Genomic DNA, 25,806 nt, shown 5'->3' on the forward strand with positions numbered 1-25,806 from the left:
TTCCATTCCGACTCATATATCAAAATCTCGCCTACCAACCGGAAATCGTGAAAATATCAACTTCGCCAATTCAAGCCTAAATCTACTCTGAACCTCCAAAATTCATTCCGATCATTCTCCCAAGTCGTAAATCACCTCCCAAATCTAACCGAACTAACGGAACTCACATCCGACCCCTCTAACACATAAGTCAACATCCGGTTGACTTTTCCAACTTAAGCTTCCTCAAAAGAGACTAAGTGTCTCAAACCTTACCAAAATCATTCCGGATTCGATCCGACCAACCCGATACCACAAAACAGGGATAACAAAGCATAAAGAAGCAGAAATGGGGAAAATGGAGCGATAACTCATGAGATGGCTGGCCGGCTCGTCACATCCTCCCCAACTTAAACAAACGTTCGTCCTCGAATGAGTCAAGAAACGTACCTAAAGTCTCAAACAGGTGAGGATATCTGCTCCGCATCTCCCGCTCGGTCTCCCAGGTAGCTTCCTCCACGGGCTGACCTCTCCACTGCACTTTCACTGAAGCTATATCATTTGACCTCAACTTTCGAACCCGACGACCCAAAATAGCTACTAGTTCCACACCATAAGTCAAATTATCATCCAACTGAACCATGCTAAAATCCAAAACATGAGAAAGATCCCCATTATACTTCCGGAGCATAGAAACATGAAATACCGGATGCATACTCGACAAGCTAGGTGGCAAAGCAAGCTCATAAGCCACCTCCCCAATCCTCCGAAGCACCTCAAAAGGCCCAATGAACCGCTTAGTCAATTTCCCTTTCTTTCCAAATCTCATAACACTCTTCATGGGCAAAACCTTCAACAGAACCTTTTCACCAATCATGTAAGACACATCTCGAACCTTCCTATCAGCATAGCTCTTTTTCCTTGACTGTGCTATATGAAGCCTCTCCTGAATCACCTTCACCTTTTCTAAAGCATCCTGCGCCAAGTCTGTCCCCAATAGCCTAGCCTCACCAGGCTTGAACCAACCAAATGGAGATCTACACCGCCTCCCATACAAAACCTCATATAGAGCCATTTGAATACTCGACTGGTAGATATTGTTATAAGAAAACTCTGCAAGCGGTAGAAACTGATCCCATGACCCTCCGAAATCAATGACACAAGCACGCAACATGTCCTCCAATATCTGAATAGTGCGCTCGGACTTCCCGTCCGTGTAAGGGTAAAAAGATATGCTCAACTCAACCTGAGTACCCAACTCTCGCTGTACAGACCTCCAAAACTGTGAAGTAAACTGAGTGCCCCTATTTGAAATGATGGAAACTGGGACACCATGCAACTAAACAATCTCCCGGATATAGATCTCTGCCAACCGCTCTGAAGAATAAGTAGTACACACCGGAATGAAGTGCGTGAACTTGGTCAGCCGATCCACAATCACCCAAATAGCATCGAACTTCCTCAAAGTCCTTGGAAGTCCAACTACAAAGTCCATAGTGATCCTCTACCACTTCCACTCGAGAATATCTATTCGCTGAAGCAAGCTACCCGGTCTCTGATGCTCATGTTTAAACTGCTGACAATTGAGACACCGAGCTACAAATCCCACAATGTCTTTCTTCATTCTTCTCCACCAATAATGTTGTCTCAGATCCTGATACATCTTCGCAGCACCCGGATGAATGGAATACCACGAGCTATGGGTCTCTTCCAGAATCAACTCCCGAAGCCCATCCACATTGGGCACACAAATCCGGCCTGCATCCTCAACACCCCATCATCACCGATGGTCACATCTCTAGCATCATCATGCTGAACTCTATCCTTAAGGACAAGCAAATGCGGATCATCTTACTGGCACTCTCTAATGCGATATATAAGGAAGACCGAGAAACCACACAAGCCAATACACGACTAGGCTCCGAAATATCCAGCCTCACGAACCGATTGGCCAAAGCTTGAACATCAACTGCAAGAGGTCTCTCCCGAACTGGAATATATGCCAAACTCCCCATACTCACTGCCTTTCGGCTCAAAGCATCGGCTACTACATTGGCCTTTCTTGGATGGTACAATATAGTGATATCATAATCCTTAAGCAACTCCAACCACCTTCGCTGCATCAAATTGAGATCCTTCAGTTTCAACAAGTGCTGGAGGCTATGATGATCAGTAAACACCTCACAAGACACACCATACAAGTAATGTCTCCAAATCTTCAACACGTGAACTATGGCAGCCAACTCTAAATCATGAATGGGGTAGTTCTTCTCATGGGGCTTCAACTGACAAGAAGCATAAGCAATAACTCTACCCTCCTACATCAATACACAACCAATTCCAACTCTCAAAGCATCACAATACACGGTATATGAACCTGAAGTTGATGGTAAAACCAACACTAGAGTTGTGGTCAAAGCTGTCTTGAGCTTCTGAAAGCTCTCCTCACGCTCTTCCGACCATACAAATGAAACACCCTTTTGAGTCAACTTGATCAAGGGATATGCGATAGATGAGAATACCTGAACAAACCGACGATAATAGCCTGCCAAACCAAGAAAACTACAAATCTCTATGGCTGAGGACGGTCTGGGCCAACTCTGAACCGCCTCTATCTTATTCGGATCAACCTGAATACCCTCGTTGGACACCACGTGCCCCAAGAAATCCACTGAACTAAGCCAAAACTCACACTCGGAGAATTTTGTATAAAGCTTCTCCTCTCTCAATCTCTACAACACAACTCTCGAATGCTCCGCGTGCTCCCCCTGACCACGCGAATACACCAGAATATCATCAATGAAGACTATGACAAACGAGTCAAGATAAGGCCGGAAAACACTGTTCATCAAATGCATGAACGTTGCCTGGGCATTGGTCAGCCCAAAGGACATCACCAAGAACTCATAATGACCATATCTGGTCCTGAAAGCAGTCTTAAGAATATCTGAGTCCCTGATCTTCAACTGGTGATAACCTGAACGGAGATCAATCTTAGAGAACACGCTCGCTCCCTGAAGCTGGTCGAATAAATCATCAATGTGAGGCAAAGGATACTTGTTCTTAATTGTTACTTTATTCAATTGCCTATAATCAATGCACATTCTCATAGTGCAATCCTTCTTTTTCACAAATAGAACTGACGCACCCCAAGTTGACATACTAGGCCAAATGAACCCTTTATCAAGGAGTTCCTAAATCTGCTCCTTTAATTCCTTCAACTCTGCTGGTGCCATATGATACGGCAGAATAGAAATGGGCTGAGTGCCCGGCAGTAGGTCAATACCGAAATCAATATCCCTGTGCAGTGGCATGCCCAGCAGGTATGCAGGAAACACATCGGGAAAATCTCTCACAACTGTAATAGAATCAATACTGGGAGTCTCAGCACCGACATCCCTCACAAAGTCTAGATATGAAAGACAACCCTTCCCAACCATACTCTAGGCTTTCAAGAATGAGATCACTCTACTGAAAACATAATCAGTCACACCTCACCACTCAATCTGTGGCACACCCAGTATAACCAGTGTGACTATCTTAGCATGACAGTCCAAAATAGCACAACACAGAGTTAGCCAATCCATGCGAAATCCACCATACACAATAATAAAAGATCCACACGGGTCTCCAGACCCCCAATAGTCACCACACACGACCGGTACACATGGTCTACAACAACAGTATCGCTCAACGAGGTAGATACATAAACAGGTGAAGCGAGAAACTCACAGGGCGTACCCAAATAATGAGAAAAGTATGATGACACATAAGAAAAGGTGGAACCGGGATCAAATAATACAGAGGCATCTCTGTGGTAGACTGAAACAATACATGTAATAACAACATCTGAATCAATAACATCGGGTCTACCTGGAAGTGCATAGGAATGGGCCTGACCACCACATGATCGACCTCCTATATGCCTCAGACTGGAACCAACATAGCACACAGCCATGCAGCCAATTAATCCATAGCAGACTCCCCCACTTGTCTCAAAGCCATAGATCAAAACATACACAATAACTCATAACACATATACTTTATTGCTGCCATAATACCATAGTGAGATTAAACTCAATCCTTCCTAAGCTCGTGGAACACAGACCATCTGGTACTTTATATCTTCTGCAAATCTTGCATTCACTCTCGTAGTAGCCAAGCCTATTCTCTTGAGCCACCCAAATTCAAATTGTAAAACATATTTTTCCCTAGTAACAGAGATCTTCCAATAAATGACACAAGGGATTACGCAAACTTCAGAACAACCCAAAGGAGATAGCCCCACCTGCTTTGCCTCACACTAACATTTTTGTATACCTTCCACCGTCATAAACATTACGCAGTCCTTCTATCCTCTAGCAGACCCTTCTTATCGCTTCCAAATCACATGAATACATCTCGCAGTCACATCACACTCATCACGTAACTATCCAGTCATCACCTCCCTTAATAGGGACACAACAAAACATATGGATCTAGAAACACGCGCTCATGAAATCAACAGCTCAGGGCTCAAGCTATAGGCAATAATTCGGCCTCGAGTCCTCCAGACTGGCCCAACATCACCGCACAGAGATCACATCTCGCCCCCCGATCAGGGAATCACAAGCCATCATTGCATATCCGATACTGAGCGCTCATACACGCATACAAACGTGTGGAAGGAATTCAAAGAGTTACTTTTCAAGCTGAATCAAGGACGCACAATAAGAATTCAAGAATGTGAAATTTTTCCTTAAGGTTCTACAGCCTCTCGAGGATAAATACAGTCGTCTCTGTACCGATCCGCGAGACTCTACTAAACCTGCTCATGACTCGTAAGACCTATGTAACCTAGGCTCTGATACCAACTTGTCAAGACCCTAAACCCGGACCCGATCGTGATAGCGCCTCTCACGAAGACAAGGCCAGCCGACACTTCCCCTTTTTCCAATTATTAACAGTTAAGCATTAAGAAATGGTCGAAACATGATAAAATGATCCAAAGTAGAGGATAATGTCATAAATACGGGGAAAAACAACCCAACACAGCCCGAAACCGGGGTGTCACTAGTCATGAGCATCTATAAAACCTAATACAAGTTTGAAAGGTCTACTAATTATTAAAAATGTCTGATGAGAGATAGAAATGATAAAGAGGGAGAAATACGGGTCTGCGAACGTCAAGCAGCTACCTCGTAGACTCTGATATCTGCCGGGAGCTCTCAACTCACACTCGAAGGATCCGCAGCGCCAGAATCTGCACACAAGGGTGCAGGGAGTAAAGTGAGTACTCCAACTTAGTGAGTAACAAATGTAATAAAGACTTAAAGCAAGAAATCACGTAAGGCACAAAACATTCTATAATGAAGCAGTAAAACCCTTTAAAATCAGTAAATCAGTGAAAGATAGGTAAAATTCTTTAACTCAAATGTAGTTTCATGAATAGCCTTTTTCAATGATTAAGCAGTTAATTGACAGTCAATTATGAAAAGTAAACACATAAGTCTCGCCCCTCGGGCAACATCTCAGTATAGTACCAGCCCCTCGGGTCAATCTCACATCACAATGGGTACCAGCACTCACTGGGGGCATACAGACTCCTGAAGGGGCCCCTTACGACCCAAGCGCAATATCAAGCCACCTCGTGGCATCATCACTAGGCCCTCGGCCTCATATTAATCAAGCCACCTTGTGGCATACATATCTTAGGCCCTCGGCCTCATAATCAGTATCAAATGTTTCCTTACAACATAGTCCCTCGGCCTTACTCAGTCAAAAATCCTCACAAGCCACTCGGGCAGTAGTAAAACATGTTTCTCAGCCCAAAATATCATTTAAAAGATCATTTAAGTGTTAAAACTGAGTAAACATGGCTGAGTATGAAAACAGTGAAATATAACATGACTGAGTTCAAGTATAAAGTCAAAACAATGAGGAAATACTAGTAAAAATCCCCGAAGAGTTCAAATAGTTGGCACAAGGCTCAAATATGGCATTCAACCCAAATCATGATGATAGCAAATAGGTTTCAACCAAATACGCGGTAAAATAGTCATTCGGGATGGACTAAGTCATAATCCCCAACAGTGCATGACTCCACACTCGTCATCAAGTGTGTGTGTGTCACCTCAATATAGCACTACGATGTGCAAATCTGGGGTTTCTAACCCTCAGAACATCATTTACAATCATTACTCACCTCGAACTGGTCAAATCTCTAGCTCGCGACGCCTTTACCCCTCGAATCGGCCTCTACTTGCGTCGAATCTATCCAAAATCAGAACGAGGACATCAAAAGATGCTAAGAAAACGAAGCCCAAGCGAAAATAATCAAAATACGACACCAATCCCGAAATTACCAAAACTCGACCCTCGGTCCCACGTCTCGGAATTCAATAATTTTTACATCAATAGATTCCTTATCTCCCCTTGATTTCATACATATAAAAAGTTTTGAAATCGGACCTCAAATGGTCCTTCAAATCCTCAATCAAAGGTCTAAGTTTTTAAGCCCTAGTTTCCCCAATTTTCACCCTTAATTTCCATGATTTCTAGCTCTAATCCGTATAATAATAGCATAGGAACGAGTTTTAGGTCCAAATTCCTTACCTCAATGAAGTTCCCTTGAAATCCCTATTTCAAATCCTCCAAAAAACTCCAAAGACGAGATAAAAATGGTGAAATTAGCTAAAATTTACGAAGTCCACAATTTATACTTTTTGCCCAGACATTTTCGCATATGCGGCTATATTTCCGCTTCTGCGGTACCGCATTTGCGGTTCTACCTCCACTTCTGCGGCAATCACTTACTCCCCTTAGTCCGCATCTGCGACATCGCAGATGCGGTCCTCTTAGCCGCTTCTGTGGTTCCTGATCCTCAAGCCATTTACGCTTCTGCGATCAATTCCTCCACTTATGCGATGCCGCACCTGCGGTCCCCAATCCGCAGGTGCGAAAATACTAGAAGCAGCAAATTCAGCAGCTGCAACAAAGTCTCAAACTCCCCGTCAACCATCCAAATCACCCCGAGGCCCCCGGGACCCTAACCAAAAATACCAACATGTCCTAATACCTTAATCGAGCTTGCACCAATCTTCAAAACATATCAAACAACATCAAATCAACCAAAATACATCGGATTCAAGCCAAACTTTCAAAAATCTTTCAAATTCCGCTTTTGATCAAAAACCCAACCAAACCACGTCCGAATGACCTGAAATTTTGCACGCACATCCAAATAATACAACAGATCTACTGCAACTTTCGAAATTCCATTCCAACCCCTATATCAAAATCTCGCCTACCAACCGGAAATCGCCAAAATATCTACTTCGCCAATTCAAGCCTAAATCTACTCCGAACCTCCAAAACTCATTCTGATCACGCTCCTAAGTCATAAATCACCTCCCGAAGCTAAACGGACCATCAGAACTCACATCCGAGCCCTGTAACACATAAGTCAACATCCGGTTGACTTTTCCAACTTAAGCTTCCTCAAAAGAGACTAATTGTCACAAACTTTACCAAAATCGTTCCGGATTCGATCCGACCAATCCGATACCACAAAACACGGATAACAAAGCATAAAGAATTAGAAATGGGGAAAACGGAGTGGTAACTCATGAGACGACTGGCCGGGTTGTCACAAACAATCAGTTGGGTCGTTACAAGTCGTTAAAGGAAAATGCAGTATAATACTGCGTTTTAGTAAAATGCAGTATAATACTGCGTTTTAGTAAAATGCAGTATAATAATGCGTTTTAGTAAAACGCAGTATTATATTGTATTTTCCTATTAAATTATAAACTCCCCTTCTTCCCCACGACAGAAACCAGAAGGTTTCTTTAAAAAAATTCTCCAACCCTTTCCAGCGGTTCCCCTCCCCCCCCCCCACAATTTTAAAAAAAAAATCAAGTGGACCCCACCCATCACACAAAAAGTGAAGATTATAGGTCCCGCATACAACCCAAGCCTTCGATTGTTGTGGTTTCCTTGTTTCGGGCTCAAAATTTCAAATTTCTAACATTTCTAAAAACATAAATCGAGGTATTCTGATTTAGTTTATGTCGAAACTCGTATAATAACGCATATTTGTTTCCTTGAATGTGTTTCCACGTTGTTTTGTGTTTTGTTTGCGATTAAATTTGTATGTTATTTTTATCCGGATTAAATTATTAGTGTTTAAAAAAATAGTTAAAAGTTGAGAAATAATTTTTATTGTTAATAAAAATGTTCATAAATTTCTTTTACTCTTTTATATATAATTTCGTAAATGTTATGTTCATATATTTGTTGTTTTTATTTAGTTTATATTATTTATTTGCTTAAAGAATAGTGCCCTTTTAGCGTAGTAAAATATAGAGCCTTATAGCGTAGTAAAATATAGAGCCTTTTAGCGTAGTAAAATATAGAGCCTTTTAGCGTAGTAAAATATAGAGCCTCTTAGCGTAGTAAAATATAGAGCCTCTTAGCGTAGTAAAATATAGAGCCTTTTAGCGTAGAATCTCTGTAGTTTAAGTATTTACTAACTACAAACTCTATCCAATTACACTTTACAAAAATTATTTATTTAATTTATAAAAAAACACATAACTAATAAATTAATATATGCTGTCAAATTAAATATAAAGCGTGGAACTCAAAGATATATACCCTATCCAATTAAATATTAATTATTTAATTTATAAAACTAACAAAATTGTAAAAATATTGAAATTGACACACATAAGAATTCAAGATAGCTTGGTGGTACTGAGCCTCAAATATCGAAACTGGAACACATAGATATTTACTCTGTCCAATTAAATAATTAAATATTTAATTTATAAAACTAATAAAATTCTAAAAATATTGAAATTAACACACATAAGAATTCAGGTTAGCTTCGTGCTACTAGGCCTCAAATATCGAGCCTGAAACTCATAGATATATACTCTGTCCAGTTAAATAATTAAATATTAATTATTATAACACTAACAAAATTGTAAAAATATTGAAATTGACACACATAAGAATTCAGGATAGTTTGGTGCTACTGGGCCTCAAATATCGATCTTGAAACCCATAGATATTTACTCTGTCCAATTAAATAATTAAGTATTTAATTTATAAAACTAACAAAATTCTAAAAATATTGAAATTGACACACATAAGAATTCAGGATAGCTTGGTGCTACTGAGCCTCAAATATCGAGCATGGAACCCACAGATATATGCTCTGTCCAGTTAAATAATTAAATATTAATTATTACAACACTAACAAATTTGTAAAAATATTGAAAATGACACACATAAGAATTCAGGATAGCTTGGTGCTACTGGGCCTCAAATATCGAGCCTGGAACCCATAGATATATAATGTGTCAAGTTAAATAATTAAATATTAATTATTATAACACAAATACACAATTAATATTGTTTAATTTACAGTAGACGATATGGACGTGCCGCCTGTGCATCCTAGACCAGCCTCGGATCAGATATTAGTGTTATAGGGCAACCATAGGTCCGCCTACGTGTGGGAGGGACAGGTAGTGGATCAGACTCTCCGCGCCAGGAGACCGGATGACTTGTGGTACTTTTTGAGGGAGAGAGCTTTCCATCCTCGCATAGTCGAGCGCCTCACTAATACGAGCTTCTATAGGATTTTTGAGATTGGGCGGCTACAGCTCGACTGGTCTCCGATCACAACGTTTATATAGCGGTGGCGACCGAAGACACACACTTTTCACCTGCCCATTGGCGAGGCCACCATCACGCTTCAGGATGTTTAGGTTTTATATGGGCTGTGTGCTGATGGACTAGCCGTTGCACTGCCTCAGTATATGAGATCTATAATGCGTGCCCAGTATTTGGACTTGCTGCAGCAGTTTACTGGTTTCAGGCCACAGGTTGAGGCTGCAGCTAGAGGGGGCAGTCGTATTTCTGTGACAGCTATCAAACAGCATTTGGAGGTATTGCACCCCAACATCACCGGCGAGACAGATGATCTCCATATTCACCGATACGCGAGGTTGGCACTGCTCCTTCTTTTTGGGGGTGTCTTGTTCCCGAACACTTTGGAAAATCTAGTGAGTATGCGATTTCTACATCATCTTCAGCAGCTAGATAAGTTACCCTAGTACAGCTAGGGTGCTGTTGTTCTCTATTACCTGTACAGGAGTATGTGCCAGGCTAGCATGGGCACCTAGAGCGACATATGTGGTTTTCTGCTGCTTCTACAAGTGAAAACATATTCGAATACTCTGTTCATTACTTCTAATTCTATATAGTCAAAATGTCTCTTAAATTTTACCTCAATCTTGTATGTTAGGTTTGGGCTTGGGAGTGGTTCCTACCATTGCATCCACCTCTACCACCATTACCTCCGGATGTAGCACCTCCATTTCTCCCTCTAGCTAGGAGGTGGGTTCTCCGGCGTGGGAACTACCGAGGCATTGATGCTCATCATAATCTCCCCCTTGTCAGGGATGTGTTGGATATGTTGGAGGCCACACAGGTAAATATGTATCTAAACTTACTTGTTATAAATTCACTTGTGTTGCGCATACTCACTTTTATGTTATTATTTTATAGTTCATCTGGACGCCATATAGTGACGAGTTGATAGCTGGCCTGCCCGATTATTGCTCGGTCGATCGACAACTTTGGAGAACTTCCGTCCCGCTGATGTGCCTCGATGTTGTGGAGCATCATGCCACAGAGTGGGTACTTTGCCAGTTTGACCATCCGCAAACTATACCGAGGGAGCTTGCATGAGTGGCTACACATTATCAGTGGGATAATCGTTCGAGAGTGGATGACGCATTTGTAGCATGGCTAGAGATGCAGGTCCATATTTAGGAGCAGCGAGAGGACCTGATTCTGCCACCACCTTCACAGATCCAGGCAGCGACTATTGAGATGTATACGTCATGGTACCTCCGTCACACCCGACTGATGATTGGGAACCCCGTTCATGAAGCTGGCGGTCGGTTCAGACCATACGCCGAGAGGCACGAGGCACTGGTATGTTTTTGTTGGAACCCATACTTATAATTGTGATATAGCGTTATGTAATTAATACTTTAAATGTTGTGCATGCTATTGGTCATCATGTGGTCTACCAGTTGGGATATGAGATGCAGCAGCATACCGACAATCCTACAGTCGTTGAGTATGGCTGGTGGGTGGTAGAGCTGGCTCTTCGGACACTGCAGCGAGCCAGAGAGGACGAGAGGTTAGATCACGTGGCTGAGTATGTGGCGCTAGAGCAGCACCATCGGGGTAGGCCTGTCCTACGAGGCAGGGGTGCCCCACGGGGTCGTGGGGCATGGAAAGTAGGTGGTCCCTAGCAAGGGGGCTTTGAGGAACCTGTTGAGGAACCTGATGAGTATCTTGGAGATGATCATCCAGGTTATTTCCCTCAGCTAGACGAGCCTTCCAGCAGCATGCCGTCGTACAGCCTTCAGCTGGATCTGCCAGCATCGCAGGTCACCCCGTCATATCCATTGTTGATCACGGGAACATTCGACGGAGATGTAGAGCGGTTCTTTTCAGGCCCATCTACTCCAGCTGAGGATCGGCCGACCCAAGACATGGATGGCGAGTGCCGGTTGAGTTTTGGCTCATCCCCGGCGGTTGATGCGGATCTATCACAGGCGCAGGTATGTTTGTATTACTGTTAAATTTTAATTTGTTTCTTTTCCATAATGATTTCCCATAAATTAATTTTTAATTTTCTTATTAAGGCTTCGTCCCAGCCCATCACGGAGCCCACTGTATGCGATGATGAGGACACCACAGATTCTTATACTCAGGAGCCCGACGAGACCATGGTGAGAAAATGTTTTTGACTTAACACGTACATTACTAATATACATTTTCATATGCTAAGCTTAGTAATTGTTTTGTAGGTTGCTGATGGACCGATGGCCCCTTCTACCGATCCTGCCAGCTGTACTGGCGACCATGTTGTTGTGCATCTTCACCTAAAGAGGTGACTTGATGAGGATGATCCTGATAGTGTACTCGGGCGACAGGGGATGCGCCTCAGGCCAGCGGCTGCACTGAAGCACACAGGTTGTGGGACTCATTAATTTCTTTTTGCTTGTATTTTGTGTAAATAATACATTATGTAAATAATGGCAAGAATTGTATTTTAACAACAATTTTATTTTAACAGTACAACACAAACACAAACATAGCAAACCTAACATAACATAAATTCAGTACAACTAATGAAAACACATGACAAGGGAAACATAAAGATACACTACTACGCTCACACATACATGTCATTGTTTATTCACCACCGCCTAGTATTCTCTGCTCCAACCACTTGAGTTGGTCTTCCAGATTTTTTTTCTTCTTCCACCTCCTTGAGTTTCGCCTTCAACTCTGCAACTTCTTGTTTGGATTGTCGCTCTCTTTACCACTACTTCAAACACAAACTATAAAGAGAATACAACTTGTCTTTGTAGTATTCCTGCTCTCAGGGTTCACCAATCCATACCTCAAAATTGCAAACAGGTTCATCGGGTTGCCTATAAAACTTGTTCATACACACCCAGTAGCGGCGTCCAGTTTCTTCCCAACAATCGTGCATCATGCATCTTTTGTCGCACTAGCAACTTGGGACATAAAGGGGTTGTTGAGACATTTGTTAAAGCGTAAATAGAAACCTTGGTTTTATGGAAATATTTGTTATTGGTTATTGTTAAGCGTAGAAAATAACTAGAATGCGACCGTTATTTATAGTCAAGATTTCACACAAAATATAGTATTATACCGCGCTATACATATTAAATTTTTCTGAAACGAAATAGCTTTTGTGCAATCGGTTCAGCTTTTTTTAGACCGACAAGACAACACGCAAAACGTAGTATTGTACTGTGCTATACATATTAAATTTTTCTATAACAAAATAGTTTTTGCACAGTCAGTTCAACTTTTTTCGGACCGACAAGACAACACGCAAAATATAGTATTGTACCGCGCTATACATATTAAATATTTCTGAAACAAAACAGCTTTTGCGCAGTCGGTTCAGCTTTTTTCAGACCGACAACACAACACACAAAACGTAGTATTGTACCGCACTATACATATTAAATTTTTCTGAGACAAAACAGCTTTTGCGCAGTCGGCTCAGCTTTTTTCAGACCGACAAGATAACACACAAAGCGTAGTATTGTACCGCGATATACATATTAAATTTTTCTGAAATGAAACAGCTTTTGCGCAGTCGATTCAGCTTTTTCAGATCGACAAGACAACACGCAAAACGTAGTATTGTACCGCGCTATACATATTAAATTTTTCCTATTGGTTATTATCCTTTATTTTCTTGTACGTTGCTTTAGTTATTTTCTTTGATTCCTTTTTTAAGACAGCGGTTATTATCCTTTATTTTCATATATGTTGCTTTAGTTATGGTTGTTGTGCTTTTATCTCTTCGAATATTATATTATAAAATTTCAATCTTCAGATTAGTCTTCTTTACTAACACCAATAAGTTGAATGTTTGAATAGCATATCATCATCCCAATTCAAAAGGTCATGTTAAAAAATAATATGTAAATAGATTGTGTTTTATTTGATAGATATTGCAACATACATAAGTACAGACATTTATTACAAAAAAACAATACGAAAACAAAAGACTAGGTGTATCCTTGATAGTTGGGTACATTCGATGAACTTGCACCAGGAGCTGGAATACCACCGCCACCCACACCAGCTGAAGGACATTTATGACGGTCGTGTCTTGTTTGCGAGCATATTCCACATTTATGCGTATAAACGGTGTCACCAACATCCATTTTGTTCTGTAAACGCATTCTCTTTTGCACTTGCAGCTTGCGCAAATAGTCCTTGTTACATACCATTTTAAAAGGTTTCGGCGGCCAATAATTCTCAGCACCCAATGGCTGCAACTACCCACTATATGTGTCTACGTATGCAGCAACATTGTATTGCCTATCAATATAGTTGGTTGCCCCTAAACCAACTTGTTGAAAGCACTTCAAGGCATGTGCGCACGGCATGTGGTAGATGGTCCATTTTCCACATGAACATAACCTGCTCGCTTTATTCACCGTCTGTAGATTATTCCTCCGGTGTCCGCAGATAGCGGTGCGAACTTCAAAAATACCCCAGTCGTGATTGTATTGTAAAAATAAATGCAATGTGCTCACCTCCTGTACTTTTCAAATCTTCTCATCGGTATTGGCATAAATTGAACACCCCTGTCCATCAATACCGATGCAGCTCTATGCCTTTCAACAAACCTCTCCGCAATTTGTTTGAATGTCATCCGGACCATGGCAGTGACAGGCAATCCACGTGCAGATTTCAACAAGCCATTGATAGACTCTAACACATTTGTAGTCAGGGCTCCCCATCGTCTTCCACCATTTGCATGCAATGTCCACATGTGAAGCTCATGTCCCATCAGCCAAGTATAGGCTCGTGGATCTAACTGCCGGATCGCTTCCATGCGCCTCATGAATTTGCACTGCTGGTGCTCAGTTGCAGCCATCCACATTAAGTCATGCAAGGCCTTGTCAGGATATTTCTTCTGGAAATTGGCCTTCAGGTGCCTCACATAGTAACGGTGGTATGCACAGGGTTCCTGCCATTCAGGAAAGTGTTGTACAGAACTTAACATACCACCATGTCGATCAGATATTAGACAAATACCTGAACGTTGTTTGACAACGTGCTGCTTCAAGTGGTTCAAAAAAGCGTCCATGTCTCTTCGCTTTCGTTGGCACAAATGGCAAAAGCTAGTGAAAATATTTGTCCGCTGGCATCTACTGCAACTGCAATCAAAAGCTTAATATCATACTTTCCATAGACATGAGTACCATCTATGGAAATTACAAGACGACAATGCACAAAACCATCAATTGCTGGTTTAAATGACCAGAACACATAGTTGAAAATATATTCGGGTCTTTCCGGACTCCGCTCACGCCTCCATTCAACAACAGTCCTGGGGTTAAAGTGTTGTAGTGCGGCCATGTACTTGGGCAGAGATGAAAATGACTTATCCCAATCACCATAAATAATTTCAAAGGCACGTTTGCGCCCGAGATATGCCTTTCTTTTGGTTATAGTACAACCATACTCCTGGTGGACGATTGTAATACACTCTTTAATCTTGAACCTAATGGACACTTCCAAGTATGGAATCAAGACAAGAGAAATCAAGTCTACATCTAGGTTGAAGTGACTCTCATTGAATGTGTCCATTTTACATCTGTGGGTGCTAATATATTTACCCACTTTCCACAACCCTGATTTCTTCTTGTTGGCACGCAACATCCAGTGACAACCCATAAAGTCTCTACGGCATACAGCCTTGTATACCTCCATAGTTGACTCCCTTACCGTCATCTCACGACACTCTCTTACACTGTAGATTTTTGCAGCCCTGATTAGGCGAGCTTTATCATGGAAATACATGCCCTTTGCCAGCACCGCTGGTCTAGACTCATCCCACATTGCTGACCGAAATTCGTCAGCATCCCTTGTGAGGGCATCCACGTATGGCATATTAGGCAAATTATCAAGGTAGGGAATATTTCCGCTCATGAAATGGCATGTGGGACTCGTACACTCTTGGTCTCACGGGAGGTGGATGAGCATGCTCCTTCGTTAGCTCAGGTTTGGCATTTACTTCCTCCTCATTATCACCCTCATCAGGGAAGGGTGTGTCATCTCCAGACTCATTGGCATTGTTGTCATAATCACTATCATCTTCCTGACTCTGCGCATCTGCCAAATCACGAGTCAATACATCGTCTATGGGCAACTGTGTGAGGTCAGGAACATCAAGTTGCTCGTTTCACTGCACAAAAAGAACAAAATGATAAGCTACTCAACTAGATAAATACTTTACATATAGCTATATCACTTTACTTACAAGTCGTACTGTATTGACGTTCCATGATGGACATTTTCTTGTTGGTGATGACTCCCGGATGGACCACCATAGTCCAACATGCCAGAACTACGCATATTCCAACTAGGAGCGGGGTCATAACTTGTAAATCATATCCGGACGGTACCCCCTATGAAAAATATGAGTGTTAATACAAATCCAATTCAAACATAAAATAAACATCGCTAAAGCGTAGAAAAATTGAAGTTTCCCAGTCGGCTTGTGGATTATATAAAGTCAAAAAATTATTTTCTCGCTGCTCATTCGCCGGTGGTGACAAGTTTAAATCAAGGCAAGCTCTTTCATCAGGAATCTGCCCGGTAAAAGCTTCTCCAGAATAACTACCCGATGACTGGGGGTTATCCTTACTATGCACAACCTCATTATTGGTGTCACACCTCCTTTTTCCGCCCCCGCTAGGGTACAGGAGTTTTTCCAATTAAAGGACAATCGAAACGGGATTTGTTTATTTATTTCAGAGTCGCCACTTGGGAGATTTAAGGTGTCCCAAGTCACCAATTTTAATCCCGAATCGAGGAAAAGAATGACTCCATATTACAGTCTGCGCACCAGAAATCCGGATAAGGAATTCTGTTAACCCGGGAGAAGGTGTTAGGCATTCCCGAGTTCCGTGGTTCTAGCACGGTCGCTCAACTGTTATATTCGGCTTGATTATCTGATTTTATACAAATATGAACTTATGTGCAAATTTTATCTTTTTACCGCTTTTATCATTATATTTTTTTTTAAAAAAATGTGAACATCGTTTAAAAACATGTCTTTGGATTGCGTCACATAAAATGCACCCGCGATCCGGAACGTATTTTTATTCAATGTTTTGGGATTTGGGTTTGGGTCGCATGAAATGCACACCCGAATTTAAGAAAGTAAGCTTATTAAAATGCGCGCCTAAAGCAATTAGCGTGTTATTATTTCTGGGTAAGGCCGTGGAATTTTGCTAAACGGCTCATCCCAAAGTCTAATTAAATTAAATTAAACATTTTATGAGGGCCCCGCAATCTATACATTTTATTAAGCGAGGCTCGTCTCATTTTATTTTTAAAAGGACAGTCCTAAAATACCTACATTTTTCCATTGAAATTTGTCTCTACAAAATAAAAGAAAAAATATCTTAATTTATTTACATGCTTGAGTTGTTATAGAAGAATTTTGAATATGATTCATAAAATCTGAAAATGATGCAAACATGACAGTCTGTTGTCACTGCAGGCCCAGGCCCAACATGTATGACATAAAACTAAACTTGGGTCGTCTTATTCACATGTTATTACCTAGTTACATTATACTAGGCATGCTATCAGTTTGTCAAATTAAAAAAAAACTTAGCAATCTAATTTTAATCCTAGACCATTTACATGCTGAAATTAACCAATATTATTTAACTAAACAATATTTCTACCAAGTTCCTACTAGATGGCCTATTCGTTTGATTTTTACTTGACGGAGTTACTACACCATTTATTTATTTATTTTGGCAATATATAGATAGTTCAATCGTTAAGCTATCGTCGGATGTTCCACTATATGTATTAAATAGCTACACGATTCTGATTTTTTGCAAACTAAATAAATTATACATACAAATAAAATTCAGAATATAATTAAAGCTAATTCAGAATTTCAACTCTTCATTTTTCGTATTCATGCTTCATATTCGGATTACAATAACCAGCATGTCAGATGTGTACCTGATATTGGAAGCAAAAGAAAATGAAGATGAAAATCAGCAGCAGTAATAACAGTACAACACAGCAACAACAGCCCAACAACAGTAACAACCCAGTAATAGACCGGTGGAGTAGTAATCCCAAAACAAATGCTTCCAACTTTTATGAAACAACAACAATTAATGCTGATTTCAAACAATGAAAGAAAGCAGAAGATTTTTTAGTTTTTTTTTATTTGAAAGTTTGAATATTTTTCGGAATTTTTCTCTCTCTTAAATATTCAGCTCTTTTTTTTTCTCTGCCTTTGTGTTTTTCTGTTCTGTCTCTTTTTATTCTCTTATTTCAGATTCGTTCCTTTTTTCTTGTTCTTCTGTCTGTTCTTTTATCTTTTGTATCAAGACCTCTCTATATATAACACATTCCCAAAATCAATTAAAATCAATTACTTTCTCCTACCAAACCCATTATCTTCCCACTCACTCCCATTACATTAAATAAATATATCAACCCCACCTCATTACATTTTGTCTCTCATGCCTAACATAAACAAATATAAGATTCCTCCCCACTAAATTTTGTCTTGTCCCCCCTTTATATTAAACAACTATATCACAACCCACCCAATACATTTTGTCCCTCATGCTTCACATAAAAAATTACAAAAATGTACAATTCCTAAACTACCCCTCCGACCTTATTGCAATTACTATTTTACCCCCAAACGTACTGCGATTTACCAAATTACCCCCATCAGCTATAACAAATCAATTAATCAAACTCAACCAAAATATAGCCAATATGATCAATTTCTAACAATGTTCAAACAACAAATCACATGAACATGATTTCTTCAATATTTCAACAACAAATCACATGAACACAAATTGAACAACAAAGAACAACTAAAATTTGATTGAACAATATTTTTAGCAACAAACAATCCTATTTTCGGATTCAACAACAACAACAACAAAACAAGTATATTCAGATTTCTAAATTCAATAATATTGAACTTAAAATCAATTCTAACAACATTGCAACCAACAATTCCTATATTAAACATTAAATAAGATTATGAGACAAACTCAAGAAATAATCATAAATGATAAACAATAAACAAGAAAATCAAACTTACACTAATTTCGTATTCAAGAACAATCAAACAAAGTATGGACATGAATTAAATCTAAAAATAAAAATAACGGATTCAAATGATTAAACCAACATACTTCCTTATTACAACTAAATTCTTTTAGGCAAATAACAAAACAAAATTTAAGAAGAAACAATTATGAATTTAAACTTGAACTTAACAATATTAACAATTTCTGAAAATACATAAAACACATGAAACAAATTGAGGAAATAATTAATTTAAACTTCAATTTGAATCTAACAAATATTAAACTAACAATTCCCTTTTTTACAAAAATGAATAAAATTAACATGAAATAAACATGAAAAACAACTAATTAATTTTCATTTGAATCTGAAAACTAAACCAACAGAGCACATGAACAAACTAAAAATTTATCAAAACGATGAACAACGAACAAAACAAGAATCAAACATTTAACGATTTTAACTTCGAGAAATATAAAAACGTAATATGGACAAAAAATAAAACTCAAAAACCAACTAACCGGAAATGAAACGACAACAACGACCGATCGACGATGAACTCGTATGGACTGTTTTTACGACCTCAACCGAAACTCGAACAAACGAGATGGTTTGAATCTCGTTTTCGGACTGGATTGAAACAGCTGCAACGGGGTTTGTTTGGATGCAACGAAGAAGAAAGCAGAAGCAGCTGGCCATGGCGAGCTGTAGCAGCTTGACGAGGCAGCTGGAATGGAGCGGGGTCGAGCTCTAGCTCGAAGAAGATGAAGTGAAGCAGCAACGCCGGCAGCAGCAACTCGGAGGAAGCAGCATCGCGGCACAGCGGCAGCAGCAGCGGCATCATGGCATCGGCTGTGTAGTTGTCCATGGCGACGATAGTCGTTTGGACATGAAGACAACGGGACTGGGGATGATGGATGCTGGTTCGCTGCTGGGCGGGGTTATGGGTGACGGACTGTTTAGGCGGAATGAGGAAGAAGATGACCGGAGCTCAATCAATAACCATGGGAGCTTGACGTTGGAGAAGAAATAGAAAAGAACCGTTTGGACGTGAATGAACAGAAGTGAAGAAGAAGAAGATGACGACGGGGCAGCCATGGGAGCTTGGTGAAGCTTGGAGAAGAAGAAGATGATAGGGCTAAAAATGCAAACGATGCCTATTTTTGTAATTTTTATTTTTTTGTAAAACAAATTTAATTACTAATAATTGTAGAATTAAATCCTACATGCAAAATGCGACATATTTTTGTATTTTTATTAATTTAACAAATAAACATGCACAGACAAATACAAATAATTATTCAAAAATATCACAAAATTGCACACCAAGGAAAATCATTTTATTTTTGAATTTTTGGGAGTAATTCTCATATAGGGCAAAAATCACGTGCTTACAATTGGGAACGTCTTCAACCTTGACGTACATCTCCAATAATGTTATTACAATAAATTCCCTGTTTTCATCCGAAATCAGCAAAAAATCTCTAAGAGTTTCATCATCTTCGATGTTAAACTCAGAATAATAAGCAAATCCTCACGGAGTCACAGAATATGAAAATCTACCGGTTACTTTAAGGTTCACCGAACGTTTCCTCACACTCATTTTTTTACATAACAACGATACCAATTTATCATACTCCATTGTAAGCGGCAATTTAACATGACACTGTAAAGGTGAACTATACCTCACAGAGTTATTCTCCATTACAACCTTACCCCCCCAATATAATGAAACCCTTATTTTTGGCTCTTCAGACATTATAAAAAAATGCTTGATAACAAGAAGAGAAGTATGAACGGAAGTTTGAAGGAAAGTTTTGAATGGATTTTCATAAAATCCTAACGCCTTTAAATAAGGCAAGTCCTAGCTTGGGGTGCAGGATTTTTTTATATAAAATGCAGTATAATACCACGCTTTATGTATTTGAATTATTGTTATGTCAGTTATCCGCAGAACACTTATTGGTGGGCCGAAAAATGAAGTAAAACACAGTATGAACGTAGTATTATACTGCGTTTTATATTAAAAAATGAATTATTTATCTGGAACACTTGGTGGGCCAAAAAATAAAGTAAAATGTAGTATAATACTACGTTTTACATTAAAAAAATGAATTATTAAGTAAAACGTAGTATTATACTATGTTTTCCTTTAACAACTAACTTTCCGTTAAACTAAAATTAGGTACAAATATAACTTTTTTTTATAGCTGTAGAAACGTAATTAGAGTCAAAAAAAAACTTTGCCATTTTGGTTTCGGACTCTTTTCATATGGCTGTACCTTTTTACACAGTACGAAATTGATTCACTTCCAAGATACTTGAAGTATAGGTTATTGGGATTTGGGGCAATACTATGATTCTATATTTTGACTTTCTCTCTCTCTCTTCTTAACATGTGTTTCCATAGACAAATGCATCCTCAAAGTTTCCGAAGAAAGGTATTGCTTCTTATCGAGGCCATCCAAAATGAAAGAAATGCTAAACCCTAAAGAGTGATCTTGCGGCTGATAAATTTTTCAAAGCAACTTCAGACTTTGGATTTTGCATCCGATATGTTCAAATTCCTTTTGCCTTGAATCCGACTTACAAATATGGTACAATGATTCATTTTCCTATACTGGACCCTCCCCCTGCCCCTATTCTATTCCCCACAAGGACAGGACATATATAGCCAAACACTAAAAAAAGGCCATTATAATATGCTCGCGAGCAAAGCTCCCTGGAAAGAGCTCTCAATTTCATTGCTTTTGTGCACCTTCTTTTCCTACACTTTTGCTTACACTTTCACCATTACTAACAACTGCCCTTTTACAATATGGCCTGGTACACTGGCTGGCGCGGGAACCCCTCCACTTCCTGCGACTGGCTTTCGTTTAGATGCTGGCCAAAGCATCACAATTCCAACTGTACCAGGTTGGTCAGGTCGAATTTGGGCAAGAACTGGCTGCACTTTTGATGCATCAGGAATTGGTTCATGTCAAACGGGTGATTGTGGTGGAAAGCTCGAGTGTAGTGGTCTTGGCGCCACGCCACCTGCCTCTCTCTTTGAGATAACTCTGGGCGTTGGAGACAACAAAGACTTCTATGATGTGAGCATTGTGGACGGATACAATCTGCCAATGGTTGCACTGCCGCAAGGAGTCAATGGAGGATGCAATGCCACTGGTTGTCTGTCAAATCTTAACATGGGTATGTTCTCAAATTAGCTGATGCTTGAATTAGTTTAAGGACTCTGCCTATGCCACAAAGAATACAAGTCTCAAGTTTGTCTAAAAGAAATGTCAAATTAGCCTATGGAAATATAATAATTTGGACGAGTTAGACTAGGCATATATTCATTAGCGGGTCAATTCAGGCATAATCCACGTTAGTCCATTTAAAGCTTGTGCCAATTTGGGAAGCTTGTGTCGCCCAAATTAACACATAAGAAAACTTATACAAACGCGGAAAAAATATTTTTGGGTTTGGTTTGTTAAATATAGTATAGAACTCATGATAAACAAAAGAAAAGCTATTATTAGTTTGATTTGGTGATTAAACAAAGTATAAAAGAACAACTAAACAAATGAAAATTGATTTTGAGTTGGATGGGTTGAATAATGTCTCATTATTTAGTCCAAATTGACTCGTACATCCTGATCCAAAGGAAATTTCTTGCAAGCTCATCCTGAATTTGTTAATTGATTCAACCCATTTTAACTCTCTACGACAGAGCTCATCCTGCCCATTTGACCCTCGTTCATAACCAGCACTACAGTAACTCTGCTATCTGAATCATATTCTGTGATAAATCACCTGAATATAATTCATATAGCAGATCGAGCCTAACTATTTTAGGATTAAAGTGTTACAAGATTGAGTTATCATAAAAGCATTTACACATAATTAAGAAATAACAATCCATTTGTAAAATGGAACAGGTTGTCCAAAAGAACTTCAGGTGGTGGGTGGAGATGGAGATGGTGAAGGGAATGTGATCGGTTGCAAGAGTGCATGCGAGGCATTTGGTTTAGACCAGTATTGCTGTGCAGGACAGTTTGCAAATCCAACAACTTGCCAACCATCTTTCTATTCCAGCATCTTTAAAAATGCTTGTCCCAGGGCTTATAGTTATGCATTTGATGATGGCACTAGCACTTTCACCTGCAAGGCTTATGACTATGCAATCATCTTCTGTTCCATGAATGGGTACGTAATAGTATCTCATAAAAACTTTTATCATGTTATCAATGACAAATAACTATTTTTGTTATGTAAGTATTATTTGCCGCCTTGTTTACCAGTAATAGTGAATTTGATTTGGAACAGGGTAAAGAGACCAAATGAAGCATCAACAGTTCCGGCTCCGGCTATTGAAGTGAGTAGAAGGGAAAAGTTTGCAGGGGTGGCTTCATCTTCAAACATTCTGCTTCCTTTTCCAATGCTGATTCTGCTGCAAATTTCCATCTTATATTTCTAAGCATCAATCAACTGTTGAGCAGAAGAAGAGGACACATTCAGTATTAATGAATTGGATGCATGATAGAGAGCAGAGGAATGGTACCTCAAGGGAAAGCTGGGCATCCCGTAGAAAATTTACTAGGCTACCTATTCTCTCAAAAATATTAGTAATTTCTTGCTTGGTCACAGTGCTTTATTTTAAGCATTATTTTAGTAAGAAGTCTTACATTGAACATTACAAATAAAGCGAGGTTGATCAAGTGTGGTACTTGGTTAAACTCAGCCAAGAAGCATTTAAATTCACCAGTAATTCTCATAAGTGAAAAGAAAAAGCAAACAATATCCATCACAAGGACTGTGCGGGGCGGCCCTTCCATAAAGCAAGTAAAGCAACCACTTTAGGCCACATATTTGTGGAGGCCCCATTTTAGGTTATATCTAATAGACCATGTATAAGTTTAAAAAAAAATTTGTAAAGTGAAAAATTTTGATTTCTTTCTTTAACAAATATAGAGAAGAAGGATTTGCAACTGCTATGATTTCTACCAAGGAAATTGCACTTGAATTAAATATCAAACCTGAATTTCGTAAGAAATGTGTGATATATAGGAAGTAACAATTTGATGTGAATATTGATAATGAAATCTCAAAATCTTTCGAATAGTCCTGTAGAGTTAATTACTTTTATACATAATAGACAAGGCTATTTTTTCACTTCAAAATAGATTTGAATAATTCAAAGCATATGAAAATATTTTTGGTTTTCTAGTTAGCAGTAAAAACTAAGATCGCTAGATATTGGAAAGTTGAAAAAATATTACCTTAATCTTGAATGTTCCTTAAAGCATAATAATCAATTCGATATTGATGGTTTAAATTTATTTTCTGGATTAAAAGTATTAAGAAAAATAGTACAATTAGAAGATAACAGTTTAATTGATACATTTAATCAAATAAAAAGATTTAATTCTTTTTTAAATGCCTAAATTTCTTATGGAATAATGTTAATAACTCATGTTATCATTGCTTCAGTAGAAAGAAGTTTTCAAAATTAAATTGATAAAATCTTGCCTAAGAACAACAATGTCACAAGAAAGGTTAAATGGATTAGCTATATTGTTAGTTGAGAAATACTTATTAGGAGTTACTAATTATAAAAAAATCATTAATAATTTTATATCCAAGAAAAGCTAAAAAAATAGACTTCAAATAAATAATAAAAAACTTAAAAAGTTAAGGCCCTTCAAATAGTTTGGCTTTAAGCCACAAAATTCGTCGGGCCGCCCTTGGACCGTGTCAATCTTCCAGCCATATTTTTTTTTCTTTGACTTAAGTTTCCTCTTATACCTTTTTCATAGCTTGAATTTCCTGCCTGTCCTGCCCTTCTTTTGTTACACCACCTGCATAACAAGCACGAATCTTCAACAAGTGATGTTATTAAACTATTATTTACTTGCTCTCGGAAGAAATTTCAACTATCTTCGAGAAACGCACCTCTAAACCTAGCAAGTTTAATGGTAGTTTACAAACAATATAATTTATCAGTATACTAAGCATTCACCAGAAAGTTGAAGTAATTAACTGCTGGTGATAAACAAAAGAGAATATTACTGATGATTTTTTAGCCTTCCGTTAGATTTTGTTGTTTCTCAATCTAGCTAGTCACTGTTGGGAAAAATAATATCCCGCCCAAGAATAATATTCACGATAAATATAATAATAACACAAGAGAGTAACAAAGACACCAAATCTTTTAACAGGGTAAAATACAATACTGAACGGAGCAATATTTTCACTATAATATTACAATTTAGTAATGTCAAGAGACTACTATAACTTCGAAAGAAATAACACTCTTTATTTTAAATACCTCACTACAATATTACTCACACTCACTATTTATCTCACTGAATTACTCTCTATATGCTCTATTGTGCTCCCTGATTATGGTGTGTTTGAATGAACGAACAAAGCTCCTATTTATAGGAGCGAATGACCGCCCATAGAACCAATCAGGAGATTGGATTTCATATGCAAGTTGCATATTGCAATTTGCAAATCTAAAACCAAATCTGTTACAAAACCAATTTGATTGATCCGCCTACCTTGCCTTTTGTTTAGCGAATAATATTTATTCTTTTTTTCTCTTTTATTCAGGGACCCCACAAATCTCTCCCTTAATTTTAATTTTTCTTCTTCACTCTAAAATTTAATCTCAATCTCCATGGCTTGTCTCCACTTTTTGTCTGTAACAGCTTCATCAAAATTCATTGGTTCACTGTCAGCAAAGAGACAATATAAAAAATCATAATTAGTAACTTCTTCTGTGTCCTCATAGAGCTCTTGAATACTCCTTGTCCTTTGTGGATGTTCATTTGAACTTTCTGAGAAGAGGGAGATGCAACGTTGGCTGGAGAAGGAGGTGGAGTTGTATCCTACACAGGTTCCACGGTCTCTGGTTCTTCTTCATCACCAAAGTATGGAACAAAATCATATGAAGTTTCTTCCTGAGCTTCCCAGTTCCATGCCAATTCTTCATCAAATTCAACATCGCGACTTACCACCACCTTGCCACAACTTGGGTTGTATAATTTGTAGCCTTATGAACTCGTATCATAGCCGACAAACACATGCTTGACACTTCGATCGTCAAGCTTCGCT

General features: G+C 39.0%; 1 protein-coding gene and 1 long non-coding RNA gene across 2 annotated transcripts; one reads left to right on the forward strand and one right to left on the reverse strand.

Moving 5' to 3' along the window:
• The first annotated feature begins 21,138 nt into the window (after positions 1-21,138).
• Positions 21,139-23,401, forward strand: LOC107787635 (pathogenesis-related thaumatin-like protein 3.5). The gene is made up of 3 exons (XM_016609231.2): positions 21,139-21,894; positions 22,626-22,893; positions 23,014-23,401. Exons 1-3 carry the CDS (start codon positions 21,405-21,407, stop codon positions 23,162-23,164), a joined length of 909 nt encoding a protein of 302 aa, XP_016464717.1. The 5' UTR covers positions 21,139-21,404; the 3' UTR covers positions 23,165-23,401.
• LOC142163624 (uncharacterized) lies at positions 22,717-25,081 on the reverse strand. The gene is made up of 3 exons (XR_012694570.1): positions 24,493-25,081; positions 22,986-23,175; positions 22,717-22,848 (listed from the first exon to the last, which is right to left on the reverse strand). It is a non-coding gene; the product is annotated as an uncharacterized LOC142163624 (long non-coding RNA).
• Positions 25,082-25,806: the final 725 nt, after the last annotated feature.

Source organism: Nicotiana tabacum, chromosome 8, assembly GCF_000715075.1.
Source record: "Nicotiana tabacum cultivar K326 chromosome 8, ASM71507v2, whole genome shotgun sequence".
Taxonomy (NCBI): Eukaryota; Viridiplantae; Streptophyta; class Magnoliopsida; order Solanales; family Solanaceae; genus Nicotiana; species Nicotiana tabacum.